At 31.8% G+C, this 17,512-nt stretch overlaps 1 protein-coding gene and 1 long non-coding RNA gene across 4 annotated transcripts; both read left to right on the top strand.

The window, feature by feature from the left end:
• The first annotated feature begins 952 nt into the window (after positions 1-952).
• Positions 953-10,496, top strand: LOC131948218 (arrestin domain-containing protein 3). Its single transcript, XM_059309752.1, has 8 exons — positions 953-1,280; positions 3,164-3,323; positions 3,435-3,548; positions 5,921-6,201; positions 7,130-7,309; positions 7,968-8,147; positions 8,923-9,124; positions 9,659-10,496. Exons 2-8 carry the CDS (start codon positions 3,206-3,208, stop codon positions 9,796-9,798), a joined length of 1,215 nt encoding a protein of 404 aa, XP_059165735.1. The 5' UTR covers positions 953-1,280; positions 3,164-3,205; the 3' UTR covers positions 9,799-10,496.
• A 3,113-nt stretch (positions 10,497-13,609) lies between these two features.
• LOC131948228 (uncharacterized) lies at positions 13,610-16,763 on the top strand. Of its 3 annotated transcripts, none has more exons than XR_009387989.1 (3): positions 13,610-13,847; positions 15,069-15,230; positions 15,361-16,763. It is a non-coding gene; the product is annotated as an uncharacterized LOC131948228 (long non-coding RNA). The 3 variants fall into 3 exon arrangements; XR_009387991.1 differs by lacking the exon at positions 13,610-13,847 and adding an exon at positions 13,883-14,022; XR_009387990.1 differs by lacking the exon at positions 13,610-13,847 and adding an exon at positions 14,691-14,920.
• Positions 16,764-17,512: the final 749 nt, after the last annotated feature.

Below are 17,512 nucleotides of genomic sequence, written 5' to 3'. Positions count from 1 at the left end.
TGCATTAACATACTTAGGATAGAGATTGTGACTGTACAGCCTTGAATTTCAGTCACACTTTATTAGAAACATTGCACTTAATTTGGAACACGTTTCAAGCAGGTGCTAACACAAGCCGGAGAAAATAAATGATTGTATTTAAATAACAGTGAGGAAAAGCGTGGGTCGCTATATTCTCTATTGAATACTTTTACTTTATTTTAAAACTAGAAGCATATTCTTGTCGCTCATAGTCATAGGTTTTGAAAAATATATAGCCTACAGTTTTGAATAAAATGCCTATGAGTAAATAATATGGACGCTGTAGGAAATATACACAAAATAAAATTTACATCAACCACAAACCCAAACAAAATTAATACAAAATATTATACAAATATTTGAAAAATTGAAAACAATTTGAACTTTAAAAGTTTAATGCATTTGGCCAAAAAGTACGAGACAACCTCCCTTTTGTTATAATCTTCAAGTGTGGCGAAAATGAATCGAATCTGAGCGCGCGTTTAGATTTCTATACCGGACAATCAATCATGACAACCGTACGTACGTATGGAACAACTTTAACATTTTATATTATTATATAGACCCTAATATAAAAATAAATATATACATTTTTAATTTGTATCATTTTTATTTTCATATAAAGTAAAGACTAAATTGCACTAAAAATGATTACATTTATTCTTCGCCCAACCGATCCTACACTATCTTCGCAATATTAATACATTACTGTGTAAGCCTAATAGTTGCTGAGGAAAATAAAACAAAAAAAACATTTTTATTTTCAGTGCATTTAAAAGATTATTATTTTTAATGTTTTTTTAAATCTGTTTTCTTTTTGCGTCGTTTAAATAAAAATTCTCATTCCCGTTAAAATATTAATGAAAATCTTATTGGAAAGTGTTTAAGATTTTCCGTTCCAGAAAGGTCGGAGATCATTTCCGCTCAGCTACTAAGCGACCGAATAACATTTATTTTAACATTACAGTTACATTACGACACCTATAATCATAATAATGACTTTATAATTCTCAGATGTGTTCAGATGTCATTTCCGCTTGGTTGTCGGGTGACAGAATCATAATAAATACATTACACATGCCCTGCCCCCTAATAAATAAATGAAATTAATTGTATACATTTCTACTTCTAATAACTAGTAGTAGTACTAGTCTAGTAGTTATGTAGTAGTTAGTAGTTCTACGTTTGTAGACACTACACTACTAGACTACTAGTACTAGAAATACTACTAGATCTACTAAGAGTGAGACTAAGAACTAGTAAGTGCTAAATGACTAAATATTTAAATAATATTATAATAATAACTATGACAAAAGGCTTTTAGTATTATATAGGCCTATATATTTTAGTATATATATATATATATATATATATATATATATATATATATATATGGGGGAAGTGACACCATGAGTTGCCGAGCTGGGTGAAAATAGGGTCAACATAGGCTATATAGTTGCAATTGGTGTCAACCCTCCCATTTTGCCTAATGGCGTCAATTTGTGCGCAAATTATATTAATCCTCCTTTTAATTCATTTGGAAAAAACACTGTTTTCAGCGTAAAATTATTAGATTTTGGTGTCAAAATATATATCCTCTGTAAAATTTTGCAATTGGTGTAACCCCTCCCCCGGGTGATAGGTTTTAAGCGCGCACAGTTTGAAATAAATAATTTTATCAGCTATTAATACAGGTGGATTAACTCTACTTAATCATTAACTCAGAATTTCTTCCAGGCATCTCTTCGGGGGGGGGGGGGATTTTTACCGCGCCCCCCCCCCCCCCTCCCACCTCCGAACGAAATGAAATTTATATAATTTATATAGTAAATATATACTTTTAACAGTGCCCCCCCCCCCCCCCGAAGAAAGTCTACCGCCCACCGAAAATTTTAAGTGCCCCCCCCCCCCCCCAGAGAAAAAAGTCTGGAAGAAACACTGCATTAACTAAACTGACAAAAAGCATATTTCTTTTATATATTGTGCAAATGTTTCTCCATGGTGGCACCCCCTTAAATGGTGTCACCCGGTGTGGTCCGCACCCCCCGCCTCACGACGCCTCTGCCTAAGCTTACATGAACTCACAATGCCCCCAGTTGTTTTTTTTTACCTACTTGCTATTTTAGGAAAATATCAGATGCTCATGCTATGTAGTAAGCTATGGGTATACTCCTATTATTACTTTTTAAACCTTTCTGAATTGTTTGGTTTTGTTCTCAAGCACCTTTGTAAAAACGTGAGCGGGCTAGATATTTAAAAATATAGTCAACTGAGACCAGACTTTCTTCCAGGCATCTGTCCCCTCCCCCGAAGAAAGTCTACCGCCCCCGAACGAAATGGAATTTATATAGAAAATATATACTACTTTGTAACAGAGTCCACCCCCCCCCCCCCCCCCGAAAAATATCAAATGCCCCCCGGAGAAAATAGTCTGGAAGAAATTTTCTCTCGTTAACAAGAAAACGAGAGCGGGCGATCACAGTAGTACAGCAACGATATTTGAATTTTAAAATATATGTATATATATATATATATATATATATATATATTTATATATATGTATATATATATGTATATATATATATATAATGTGTGTGTGGTGTGGTTGCGTGTGTGTGTGTGTGTTGTTAGTTGTTTTAAACTTTTTTGTAAGAAGAGTCGAATAAAGCAAAGGGGTAATCCATAAATGACGTCACGCTTATTTTGACGATTTTTACCTCCCCCCTCCCCTCCGTCACACATTGTCACAAAACAAAAACCAGACCCCCCACCTAAAATGACGTCACAACTCAGCTTACAACCCCCTTCAAAATTGCTGTTGAATTTTTTTAAAACATCGATATTTTTCCAAAATCTTGTCTGAGCTCTTTCAAAATAAAGAGTTTTAATCAATTCATATTAGATTTTACAATTTAGTAAAACAGTTTTCTAAAACGCAAGATAACGTCTAAAATTTGTATTCTAACATTGCTTTTTTATAATGCAAAAGTGTGATGTCGCACCATCTGAACTCCCCCCCCCCCTCCCCCTTCATCATACCGTCGCAAAATTACGGACCCCCTCCCCCCTACGAGTGTGACGTCATTTATGGACGACCCCAAAAGTATTATTTGTTAGTACATTTTAAAAATTCACATTACAGGTAGATCTAGAAATCTAGTTAAAGTGACTGCTTGACTAAATCATGGGAAAGTTGAAAACCTTTGAGATATCCTTTGGTAATGGAAGCGGTGTGTACTATCCTGGGAATGCAGTGGATGGTCATGTTACTGTAGAACTTACAGAACCAATGAAAATGAAAGGTTGGTGTGGCGGTTCTAATTTAAGATGTTGAAAATTAAATTGGGTTGTGTTGAATAATTTGAATGTTCTATTTTTATTATTTTTAAAAAGTTTATTTTTAATTTTTAAAGGGATACGATTACAATTTGATGGATCAGCCTTCGTTAAATGGGCTAATGAAACACTTGTACCTAGATTTTTCACTTCGACTGAAAACTATTTTCACCAGGAAAGTCTCGTTTTCGGTATGTAACTTAAAGTACTTGTGATGGTTAAAATTAAATTTTTTAAATCCCTGCTGGTTGGTTCTGACTCGAGGCACGAAAATAGTTCACAATAGTAAGTTGTATCGCCATCATCATGGACTCATAAAACAAGTTCTTAACCCTGTTTTCTCCCCTTTCGTTAAATCCTAATTTATAAAAGCCCAATGTGCGCACATCTCTCTCTCTCTCTCTCTCTTTCTCTGTCCGCAAAAAATTTTCGCCGGACATCACGTCAGAATCGGCAGCGATATATCGAGAATTTTTTACGGACTTTTGTTGAAAATAATATGTTAGATGTTTTAAATGTATAACCACAATTTTACTTAAAGAAGAAAAATAAAAATTTAAGGCGTATTCGAATGTAGAGAAACAGTATTATTTATGCAACCGGAAAAGCATTAATATATGTGAAAAAGAACGCATAAAACTGTGACGTCACTATTGCTTATACATTAACTAATGACGTCATCTGCCGTGTTAAGAATGAAAAGAAATGAACTATTTCATTCAAATTTGATTTAGATCTACGTACACTATGAAATGTATACAATACAATTTTTCCGGACTAAACTCATAAAATTTATTTTATGTATTTGGATTCTAGATCTAGAGATTCTAGATCTAGACTAAATCTAAATCTAAATCTACGCAATAACTAGATCTAGACGTAGACGCTAAGATCTAGATTTAGACTCTAACTTCTCTAAAATCAATTCCAAAAATAAATTTCTATATTAGGACTAAACTATTTCAAGACTTATTTATTTTATACAAAATCTTTGTTTGGAACTGGCTAATTTGGGATAAAAAATTAATCCTAATTTATAAATCCCCACGTTTGCACATCTCTCTCTCTCTCTCTTTCTCTGTCCGCAAAAAATTTTCGCCGGACATCACGTCAGAATCGGCAGCGATATATCGAGAACTTTTTACGGACTTTTGTTGAAAAAAATATGTTAGATGTTTTAAATGTATAACCACAATTTTACTTAAAGAAGAAAAATAAAAAATAAAGGCGTATTCGAATATAGAGAAACAGTATTATTTATGCAACCGGAAAAGCATTAATATATGTGAAAAAGAACGCATAAAACTGTGACGTCACTATTGCTTATACATTAACTAATGACGTCATCTGCCGTGTTAAGAATGAAAAGAAATGAACTATTTCATTCAAATTTGATTTAGATCTACGTACACTATGAAATGTATACAATACAATTTTTCCGGCCTAAACTCATAAAATTTATTTTATGTATTTGGATTCTAGATCTAGAGATTCTAGATCTAGACTAAATCTAAATCTAAATCTACGCAATAACTAGATCTAGACGTAGACGCTAAGATCTAGATTTAGACTCTAACTTCTCTAAAATCAATTCCAAAAATAAATTTCTATATTAGGACTAAACTATTTCAAGACTTATTTATTTTATACAAAATCTTTGTTTGGAACTGGCTAATTTGGGATAAAAAATTAATTTGAAAGAATAGGCATATTCGCGTAAGTTAAGATTTTAAAATACGTGTTTCATTCTCCGTATTTTATAAGGTGCCTAAATAGCGGAGATGTTAGTGTACATTAAACCACGCAGGTGGTGCGGGTTCGAGACACAGCAAGTCAACTTGGTTAATGTATTCTTTTTTATTATGCTCGGGCTAAACTTAAAAAAAAAATTCTTTTAGGAATCTAGATCTAGATCTAGATTGTCGGGTGTCCGATAGGGCACTTCCCGGCGCCGCAGGCGCTTCAAATTTGGCATGATCTTGCCTTGGTGCGACAGAACACGGGGGCCGGTTGGCCGAAAAGTCTACGATGTGGGGGTCAAAACTGACCTCGACTGACCGGTACCTTATATGAGCTATAAATCGAAAAAAAAATGTCCACGGAGGAACCTCTTCATAACTCTTGAGGACGTAGACCGACCTTCGGGCGAATTAATTAAGCATTCAAATTCTCAATGTTTTCGAAAGCCTAAGCGAAGCTGGGCAGCATGCCTAGTGAATATAGATCTAGTAATTTGAAAATAAATTAATTAATAAATTATTAATGTAATATCTAACTGTAATAAAAATGTGATATTTTTGCATTGTCTTCGGAAATTATTTGGAAAGACAGGCAGACGCTCTAAAAATTCTAAAACAGACGTATAATAATATTAAATAATGTTATTGTTATATGTCAGATTTTCAGTTGTTAGTTTTGGTGTCGTTTAGTGTATAATTTATTACCTGTACTAGATCTAGAATCTAGATCTATTATCTTTTAGCAATATAATAATATATAATATATCTATATATTTTTTTCCTTATAAAAACTGATAGGTCTAATTATTTCACACTCTGTATAGGCCCAAATGAAGGCAGTGAAACAAAGGAACTACCATCAGGCAGACACACCTTCCCTTTTCAGTTCATCCTACCACTTGGACTCCCATCATCATTTGAAGCAATATATGACGCAGGGACTTCTTATGTTAGATACTCTGTGTCCTGTAACATTGACGATCTCGACAATGGGATCATGAGACCATTTACAGTCATTTCTCTTTTGGATTTGAACCAGCATCCTGAGAGCATGGCAATAAATTATATCTTTCTTACACTATATATTCTTGTACCATTTCTATGGGTCTAAAACAAATGCACATAAGCCCTTCCTGAATGACATTTTCCCCAAATGGATGTTTGCCAGAAATGCTAAAATTTTCTGAAAGGTTGTTAGTCAGAATGACAATTGTACAAATAATATTAAGGATCAAAATTCATGTGTAAATGTTTTAAAAATTAAACCTTTTTTTTTTTGTTTGTTTTTGTGTTGAAAGAAAAAGAGCGTTATGTAGGGAAAAAAACGAACAAATAATTCAATATTTTTTTAAAACTATCAAACACCTATAAAATTACATTTTATCTCAGATTTTATTTAAAATTCAGTAACATTATCAAGTAAACATCTTAAGGCATTGTCTAAATAAAATAAATTGAATGGATATAAAATATAATCGACTATATTAAATTTTTAGTGTCGGCACATAAACAGGGCCTTATTTTTTGTGAAAGGATCAGCATACAACATTGGCTAAATCTAATTGAATTCACTTTTGGAGACACTGCCTAAACACTGTAGTACATATGAAATACCACCTCAACATGTCGACTAAACATAAATTTAAAAAAACATGTAGTGTAGGACTGTGTTTTGTAAAAACATCAACATATTTCTGTTTTTGGTGTGCTTAACCTTGTGTCAATTATCAAAATATGATATTCAGGAAATATAATTTAGAACTTTTACTTGATTATATTTAAATAATATACATTTTTTGAGCATGTGGTTTTCTAGCTAATGTTCAGCTGCCCACTATATTTTCACACCGTTTCTACATTTAAAACGTTTTTTTTAATTAAACACATTTTTTTCCCTTTAGTTTAAATTACCAAATATAAACTCATCATATTAAATCTGATTATAATATTTCAAGCCTGCAAAAAACAGGTTACTGATAAGGTATCAGCTTTTCAATATTCATTATTAAAATAACAAATTTTTAAAATCCTAGGAAAGTTTACAAGCTACCGATCAGATGCGTTTTACCAGCCTGTGCTGTAAATCTGGACCTATCCAAGCCACCTTTAAAATTGAAAGACAAGGCTTTGTGCCAGGGGAGGCAATTAAACTGTTTGCTGAAATAAACAATGGCTCTAATGAAACTATGGACGCATATGTGGACTTATATATGGTAACTTCTACAAACAATTGATTTATAATTTAGCTGATGCCAATTCAGTGGCGTCGCTAGGTCAGGTGTCATTATTTTCCTTGATTTCAAGAGATTTTGTTTTTACAAATATTTTTTTTTGGCTAAAAGATTCTTTGGATCTAAACAAATTCTGCGCATCATTTTAATGCTAAGTAGTAAGTATCATCTAGCATTAATGGTGAAAAACTTCCTGTGCTTCATTGTTCTAGTTTCAGCTCAATTTAATCAGAGGTCTACTATTATTCACAAAAACCCTGCTGATTAATACTAATAATATTTTAACCAAAGCTTGCTGCTTCTAAAACAAAGGTTACCATTTTATGAATCAAATACTTTCACCAAAGCTTGCTACTTATAAAACAAAGGATACCATTTTATGAATCAAATACTTTCACCCAAGCTAGCTACTTATAAAACAAATGATAACATTTTATGAATCAAATAGTGAAATATTTTAACCAAAGCTGGCTACTTCTAAAACAAAGGATACCATTTTATGAATCAAATACTTTCACCAAAGCTTGCTAGATCTACTTATAAAACAAAGGATACCATTATGAATCAAATACTTTCACCAAAGCTTGCTACTTATAAAACAAAGGATAAACCATTTTATAAATCTAATTTTACTTGCCAGATAAGAACCTATCATGCCCAAGGAAGGTCCAGAAATAATGGGATAATAGCAGCTAGGGTGACATGTCCACCCATAGAAAAATTTAGTGAGGACACTAGGACCGCGGAGCTAGTCATCCCAGCACTGCCTCCTTCTTTTTTAACTGGTTGTAATATCATTGACATTCGCTATTTGCTTCAGGTAGGATATATTGTTTTCTATTCTTTACTGCTGCTGCTGTTTTATATAAAACATTGAGGCTGGAAGTCTAGATTAGAGGAAGTTTTCTGTTTTTTGTTGATTTTTTATAATTAATTTTTTGCTTGTTACAAGAAATGTTATATTTTTATCAATTGTGTAGTAAACTCCATTTTTTACATTAATGTATATGAAGTATAGAGGAAGATTTGTCATTTAATGTAATCGTGTAAAGAATCGCAATCAAGATTTTATGAAAATCTCGATATCAAATTTGTAGTTCTGTATCTTTTCAGCGAATTCTCTGCCTTCTGTCAAATTTTTAGTAATTTCCGTTGACCGGATGTAATAACTTACACTATTTCCGATTCCTACTAATAATATTCCGGACTATTATATATATATTATTTGCCGTTCACTTGTTGCGCAGTTCTTTTTTTCTACGAGAATATGTTATATTTTAAACAGTTTAAGAAGTTAAAAATGGATTAAAAATCATGTCTATATCCTGAGTGGCCCTCCCCCATACTGTTATATAAGAATATTGGCAAACATTTAGGGGCGATCACTCCCGCTTTATTTAATAAAACACTCATTTGAAATTTATAGAAATTTTTTTATTGAATGGTAAATTGTAGTTGTTAGAAACATTCAAACATTTTAATCAAACATTACTTAAATTCTAAGTCCTCAGCTATATTCTATATCCTAAATTCTACTCTTAGGTCTTATCAAGATACAAACTGTTAAATGAAAGTGTATATTTTATCTCCATCAGCTGACTGTTCGTCCATTAGGACTTGGTCTAGGCCCACATGTCCCCTTAGGAATCATTATAGGCAACATTCCCCATGTGTCAGCAGCCCAGATGTACCCACCTAAATCACCCCCACCCCAGACAATGGACAGGGTGCATGCCTGGGGAACTGTCTCTTCACCCCCAAGCACTGAGCTACCACCAAGTGGTATTCCTAACTTACGTAAGTAGGCTACACAGATTTTAATATCAATGTGTTTTTTCTTTAGCTTTATGTTCACTGTTGTTGTTTTTTTTTTTATAATTAATTTTTTTTCTTGTTACAAGAAATGAAATGTTATATTTTTATCAATTTGTGTAGTAAACTCCATTTTTATTTTCTGGTGTTATTGAGTATAGAAAAAGTATTGTTGTCATGGAAAAAAATGAAACAGAAATTTTTACAAATCTCGGCATTTACACCTTCCTAAGTGGGTAAAACTTGACTGCTCATTTCTTGAAAATCTTGTATTTCTGGCACTTTGTGTGATGTGGTACCACTGTAATTGAATTAAGCTGCAATGCTCTACAAATAGTACCATTATCTAAACAAACAAAAAAGAGCAAAATTAGAACTGTTTCCTTTTTCTACGACTCGTTGTTGTGAAAACTTATAAACATGGCTTAATCTAGCCAATATTTATCAGCCCAATTTTTTTTCAGAATGACTCAAAAAAATGAATACCATGTAAATGATATGTGAAAACTGTTCTTTCAGCCCCAATTTCATATGTTAGATTTTGCCGCTACAAGGTTCCAGAAGAAGGAGATGATGAACACACAGCATTATACATGCCAGTCTATCCCTACTACAATTTTGGACACACACCAGTAAAGGTGCAAAATTTTAGATTTTAGACTATAAAAATGTGTCACTTTTGGTTTCATCTCTTTCCTGTTTTTAATGTTGGTCTTTTTTTTTTTTAAATTTTAATCAATATAGTTTTAAACTATTTTTATAAATTTATAATATGATATTCTCTGTTGAGCATCCCCTAACATTCATTATTAGACAAATTATGTATAAAACTGAAAATACTTTAAATATTTGAAGTATCATTTAAAATCTTAATCTTATAGACAATGATTTTTATACTGTAATACAGCTAGCATACTACAAATAATGAAACAACGTATATACCCCTACTATCAGCACCCTGTTTTCCAGTGATATAAAGGGGGTAGGCAACAGTAAAAAAAAAAAAACTCTTTTAATACAATTTTTTTTCTACAGCTTTTTAAAGTTACATTTGAATATGCATTTCTACTAAAAAAAATTGGTAAAAACATTAAATTTAAGACCCCTAAATTCTCCAAAATTTAGTGTTTTTACCGGTTCCAAAATTTGAAAATTTATTAGAAATTATTTTGAAGATCTGCCCTTAAATTTTTAAGCTGAGTACCCCAAAATATGGTAGAAGATTATGAATTCTTTGTTTATTGGGCATAAAATGTAATATTTCATGAATTTTGGAAATACTACAAAGAGGTTATTTTTTTCAATATGGCCGCCGTTGTCATAGTTACTAAAAAAATTATCAATTTTTTTTTTTAGTGGACATGCATATTCGGATGTATCTTAAAAAACTATTAAGAAAAAATTGTTTGCTCTCAAGTATTAAAAAAGTTTTTATTTACTAGAGCCTACCCCCTTAAAGCTGATATTGTCCATAAAGATTAAATAGTTCATGGTTGACCTGCTGTAATAAAACGTTCATTTTGTTAATTTCTTAGGTTGACATTGTCTAGAAACAATGACATTTTTTGGGTTAGCCTGCTGTATAGTTATCCATGTCACTCATTTTTCACTTTTTTTTTTACCAAAGCTCAAAAGAAAATGAAAATGATATTAAAGTGAATCTCTAAGGAAAGCATGGGTTTTATTAGAACTGTCATACATTGTATTTTTTACTTTTTTAAGTGTTGCGAAATTGTTATAACTTAATGGCATATTTATTAAATAAATGCTTTTTTCTTCTTGTTTTTCTACATTGAACTGTGTATTTAAATTTTTTACATTAACTTACTTGTATATTTTCTAAATGAATGTATTTTTCTTCTTGTTTTTCTACATTGAATTATGTAACTTAATTTTTTACATCAACTTACTGGTATATTTTCTAAATGAATATATTTTTTGTGGGCTTTTAAGCTTTTCCAGGGATCTCTTAAAACTTTATTTTAAATATTGTGCAGAACACACATATTAAATCAATATCAAAAGTTTGCCAATGATTCTGCTTTTACACAGAATCAATTTTACTTTTTATTAACTTTTTATTAACTTTTTATTCTTGAAATATATTGCAAATAATAGACACACTCATCTTTACCAAATCAATATAGCAAAAACTTTTTTTTATTTTGTACAAGTGCAATTAGATCTGGTGAACTTACATACCTAAATCCTCAATGACCTCTCACCTTTACGGGGATTGGTTGAATCATTCTGCTGACATTTACTGCTCACCTATTCACATTTCTTGTGTGAATAGCTATTTTGACTAATTTGAAGAAAAAATAACACTTAATGGAAAAATTGTTATAATATATGAGATGTTTTTTGTTGTTGTTGTTATTACAAGTTATACACACTTAACTTGTTGTGCCTACTCTTGCACTGATGCCGCCTACTATTTAACATTGTTGTTTATTGTTTCACTAGAAGTTTATTTGTTGGATTCTTAATGACAATTGTTGTTTTTATGTACAAGGTATGTTTTTAACAACAAACATTTTTAACCCAAATACCTCTGGCAGCCTCACCCCAATAAACAATTTATAATCTAAGTATCTTGTTGTTCTTGGATTGAATGTGCAAGTTCATTGTTTAATGTTGTCCTCAGTGATGATACTATATAAAGAGAGTCGTAGTTTCTATGAAGATATGGTACCACTTTTAAATTCAGAGACCACTTTATGTGGTTATGTTGGATTTGGTTTAGCCTAACATCTTTTACATTTGAAGATCAATTAATGTGGTTAATATTCGATGGTATAGGAATACTGTACTACCTTTTAAATTTGGAGACCATTAACTAAATGTAGGTAGAATTCGATGCTCTATGAATACTGTACTACCTTTTAAAATTGGAGACTACTTTAGAAATCGATTCTGTAGAAATACTGTAGCCCTACTATCTTTTAATGTGGACACTTTAAGGGAGTGCTTTAAGGTTTTGGACTGGAGTAGACACAGGTGAATCCAAAGAATTTTGTTCTCAACTTGTCGCTGACAAAGTCCATACAATACTTCTTCCTTATTCCAATCACAACCTCTGACCGACGCTTACATCCACCGTTACACACCTTCTCACACCCGCTTACAACACGCCCTGTCACTCGACCAGACGCTTGTTACATTCATTCACTCCGTACAACAACATATACATCAACAACAAACCCAGTCTCACAATACAATATACAGTAAGGGTACACACACACACACAAGCAGTTTACAGTTCTCATTCCACATACTCACACCTTTCATACATTTCACATCACCACAAAGACCACTTGATGTGGTTACCATTCGGTTCTTTCAGATGTGGCCAGTTTTTTTTTTAATTTTCTATAGCAACGCTATGGGGTCGTCCATAAATTACGTCACACTCGTAAGGGAGGGGGTCTGTAATTTTGTGACGGTGTGTGATGAGGGGGGGGGGGGGGTTAGATGGTGTGACGTCACACTTTTGAATTATAAAACAGCAATGTTAGAAAACGAATTTTAGCCGTTAATTCGCGTTTTATAAAACTGTTTTAATAAATTTTAAAAGGAATTGATTAAAATACTCTATGTTGACTGAGTTCAGACAAGATTTTGGAAAAAAATATCGTATTTTAAGGGGAAAAAAAATCATCAACTGCTATTTTTGTGTTGTAGGCTGAGGAGTGACGTCATTTTAAGTTATTATATTAAATTAATTGATAATAATTGATTTCGATAAATTTGAAAACCACAATTAAATGTGTAGAGCTATAAATACATATCTACATTAAGAGAGTGATTATCTCCCCTACTGTTGTTCGCTTGTCTTAATACTGTATTTGCCATTGTGTCAAAAAAAAATGTAACAAGGATTACGAAACAAGGAGTGTTGCTTTTCTTATTTTGGTTGTGCTGTGTGTATATTTTGTGTTGTATTTTGTTTTGTGTGATACATTGTTTTGTGATTTAGGCCTACATTGTGTTTTGTTCTTTTGTTTTCTTCAAAGAGTACTTTAAAAATGTGTTTTTCAACGTTGTGAGGCAAAGACATACAACTATATATATATATATATATATATATATATATATATATATATATATATATATATATATATATATATATATATATATATATATATATATGTGTGTGTGTGTGTGTGTGTGTGTGTAAATATATATATATATATATATATATATATATATATATATATATATATATATATATATATATATATATATATATATATATATACTCATATATTGCGCCTTTTAGTCGACTTGCCGCTAGCCTGACCCTAAAACGTGCATACGCCTCTGCTCGCATTCTGTTTCTCTGTTCACAAAAAATGCGTTATCAACTTCACGCCCTATGAATAACAGTTCTAGAATTTTATTTGCTTTTAAAATTACGCTTCTAGACGTTTTAGTCATTGCATTACAATAGCGAGTTGCGCAGCTTGCGCCGTGACCTTTGTTGCCATGGTAATCATGGCTGTACCTTGAACCTAAATTCCATGTTTCCGGTTGCCCATTGGTAATTAAGGCCATGTCGCTTAAGGCGAAACCACAGCACACCTGATCTACGCATGACACAGTGCGCATCTTTGTTTTAACCTCAAGAGGATTTAGATTCAAAACCTAATTTAATTTTTGGATCTCGTTTATTATCTTACAGAGGAGCAATGTGCTGAAATATGAGGTAAGAATCTATAAATAATAAAGTACTTAATATTTACATTGACATGCCCAAATGTTGACTAGACTAATAATTGGGTCTTCTAAAATTAACCTATATTTTAAAATTACGATTTCAATGGTCCGCAAGCCTAGGAAGGCTCACCGCGATAGAGCCTTAATTTCGCGCCAAATTTCCTGTGATTCTTACATTATTAAAATATCGCATTACTTGATTACTATTGATATACTATAGGCCTACTAATAATTAATAATTTAGTTTAAGTAGCCTACATTACATTTACTAAATTATTACGGTTGATTAGGACAATTAGGTCTAGATCTAGACTTTACATTAATTTAATTTTAAGATTTTTACACAAGTTGACTTAAATCTAGATTTCTAGATCTAGACTCTAGAAAATTTAGACTCTAGTATAGTTAGGCCTATAGATTCTAGTAGTAAATAGGCCTAGAATAGATCTATTCTAGATATTATTAATAAGATAGATAGCCTAATAGATTCTGGATTTAGAAAAACGAATCCAGATTACTAGCTCTATTGATCTATAGTAACTAGATCTAGTCTAGATCTAGATCAGATTAGATTTAGAATAGATCTAGATCTAGTAAAAAATAATCTAGCTTTAGGCCTAGATCTAGTTTAATTCTAGATCTAATTTAATCTATAGGCTAATACTAATAGGGCCTACACTAATCTAGATTCTAGTAAGAAATAAAAGGTGCTAGTTAATTTTGATATAGATCTAGATTCTAGATTTAGACCTAGATCTAGATCTAGAAAAGTTAATTAATTATATAATTATATGTGTTCATCTAATTCTGCATTAATTATTAAGTAGGACTAGGCCTATATCAATTCATTAATTAGCCTATTTATTTTAATTCAGTACATTTAGTAGATGAACACAATCATTTAATCATTATGTTTGATTAGGTCATACAAGTACTAGATCTAGTCTAGATCTAGATTCTAGATCTTGTAAAAATAGTGAGACATTGTTAAATGGTTAAGAATAGATTTAGACTAGTGCAGGTATAATTCTCCATCAAGTAGGCCTATATATTTAAATTAATGTAGGCCTATGTATATATCCATAATTACTATTAATTAGGCCTATTAAGGACAATTTTAGTACTTGATAATTTTATTAATTTAATTCTAGACTTGTGTGCCTAGAACTTGGGTCAGTTTGTTTTCTTTGTACATCTTATTTGCTTATAGGCAAGACCAACAAGGTGTAAGAAGGATTGCTAATGTAATCAGAAACTTGATGGCTGAGATAAAGCGGCTGAGGAGAACAGGCTTGTGACTGGGAATAGGTTGGTGGAACTTGTGTACAGCCCTTTCTATGTTCAACCCATGTCTCAGGTGGAAGTACATTCAGTAAGTATGGAGACTGACTTTATTTCTAATGTTTATATTTATTTTATATAGTTTGCAATATGTTGTGCTAGATATATATTTTGTGAAATGGTCTGCTAAATTCTAATTCCATTTGCCCTTCTCTTTTCAGGTACAGTTTTCATGGAGATCCAGCTTTATTCAAGGCTCATCTTAAAGAGAATGATGTGGCTGCTGGGACATAACTTAAGTCTACATTCAACTGCTTGCAGATCTCAAGAAGCCTGGGGTTCTCATGCAGCGCTGCAAGCACTCAGGCTGATTGGGAAGTTAATTTCTGGTCGTTTGATAAAGCTCATTTACAAGAACGCAATGTGGCAATCAAATGTACTCTGTTTCTTAAAGTCATGGAAGCGTTGTTGACTTCTACTGAGCCTTTCTTGGTGCGACAGCTGGAGAGGTATCTGATGGGAAATCTGACTGGTGGCCAGTTGACTCATAAGTGGGAGCAAGGTGATCAGGGTGTGTCGCAATACAGTGGAAGGACTATTAAAAGACTGCCAGCAACAAAACAAAAGTCAGCTCTTTACACCATAAGCTACTGGGCAGAGGATGAGGATAATGCTGAGGATTTCAGTCATCGGGCAGAATCACTGGTGGTTGACTTTATAGGAATCTTTTTTTTCTTTCTGAATAATAGCTAAACAGAATTTCAGAGTACTTCTTTCATTTTTAGTATAAAAATGAACTTTATTTTTTAAACATTAGTGTTTTTGTAAATTGTTACTGAAAAAATGATTGCTCTGAATTGTAAACTTATTTTGAAAACTAATACTAACTATGTTTATAATTAAGTTTAGTTTTCATAGTGTAAAAAAAATTCCATTTTAAACTAATTTTTCAGGGTAATTGACATCAGCTAGATAATCCTAGAATCAGTAGTTAATATGCTTCAAAAATGCTGGTCCAAACTAATTTATCACACAAGTACTAACGCTTTTTAAAATATATATTTTTTCCTCAGATGTGCTAATTGTATCTAAAGATTAATTATAATTGATACTTTAGAAAATTGTTTTAACACTAAAGAGACTAAAGTGGTCCAAGAAATTTTTCGTCACCTATTTTTTTCCAGCATACATTCAATGAATGGTTAGATTTACTAGTAATTATACTTTAAACCAATATTTTAATGTTTATTCCTTGATAATTGATACTATTTTTCTTCTTAAGAGATCGTAATGAGACGAGGCTGATTTCTTGTACTGTAGATTTGTTTCTTCACACTAATTATGATTATGTAACTGTTTTACAGTACTGTGATGGTCATAGATTATACAAGGGCTAAATTTAGGTTGTCACTATGTAGTTTATTTCTTTGCTCTGATAAACATATTTTTAAATTATTGCAAAAAATCTTTTTTTTTACTTTGCCATTCTCCTAAATGTTTCTATTTTATTAGATAAAATTAAAATTCATGTGGTAATCTGATTACTGTATTTTAATACTGTGTTTCTCACATTCTAATAATTTACATTGCATAGTTTAGTAGTAATAAACACTGGTACACACTTTGACAGCTGTTTTCTTTTATTTTGTTCTATAATTTTATTATGGCCTCCTGATATAGACACTGAATATCAAGTAAGTGGGGGGGGGGGGGGGGGCTGAGAAAGTAACGTAAAGGCAACCAGTTGCTACTTCCATTTATCATGTAGTGTATGTAGGTCTACTCTACTTCATCTACCCAAGTAATATCGTTCATTACAATTAGATATAAAGAACTTGTGCAGTAATATGTGCTTATGCATTTCTATTATATAATAATAGTAGTAACAGTATTAAATATTAATAAATCGATTTACAATAACTAGATCTAGTTTATTTTAAACCTAGATCTACATTATTTTTTTTACACGGAGTAATAAGTCAATAATAATATATGAATGGCATTAAATTACTCATTCAAATCACATCCAGTCCAGTATAACTTAGACTTTAAGCTTGATTATAATTTTTTAGTTTAAAAAAAATGCGAATCCCGGATGATGCAATAAAATTATAATTTTTTAATTTTTCGAAAAATGCGAATCCGTGATGATGCAATGAAAAAAACCATCGGTGCCAACTTTTTTGCTTATGTAACATTGACTTGAATGACGAAGGTCTAAGCTGTTTTAGCCACGCCCACAAATTTTTAAAAGGCCATATCTTAGCTCCTAATTAAGCTAGAGACACAAAATTGGTATCAATGTGTAGGGGAAAAAATCCTGTTTTATTGTAGTATAATTTTACTTGAAATTAGTGGAGTTTGAAAAATACG

This window comes from Physella acuta, unplaced genomic scaffold, assembly GCF_028476545.2.
Source record: "Physella acuta isolate Inbredline_101_S28 unplaced genomic scaffold, ASM2847654v3 ptg000630l, whole genome shotgun sequence".
NCBI classification, from domain to species: Eukaryota; Metazoa; Mollusca; class Gastropoda; family Physidae; genus Physella; species Physella acuta.
Note: the sequence above shows the minus strand (reverse complement) of the source record. Positions and strands in the feature narration are given on the sequence as shown.

Bases quoted from the DNA above. Each gene is read 5' to 3' on its own strand.
- LOC131948218 (XM_059309752.1), top strand. From the start codon at position 3,206: ATGGGAAAGTTGAAAACCTTTGAGATATCCTTTGGTAATGGAAGCGGT. The intron at 3,324-3,434 runs GTTGGTGTGGCG...TAATTTTTAAAG, and splicing joins AGAACCAATGAAAATGAAAG to GGATACGATTACAATTTGAT. The intron at 6,202-7,129 runs GTCTAAAACAAA...TTAAAATCCTAG, and splicing joins TTCTTGTACCATTTCTATGG to GAAAGTTTACAAGCTACCGA.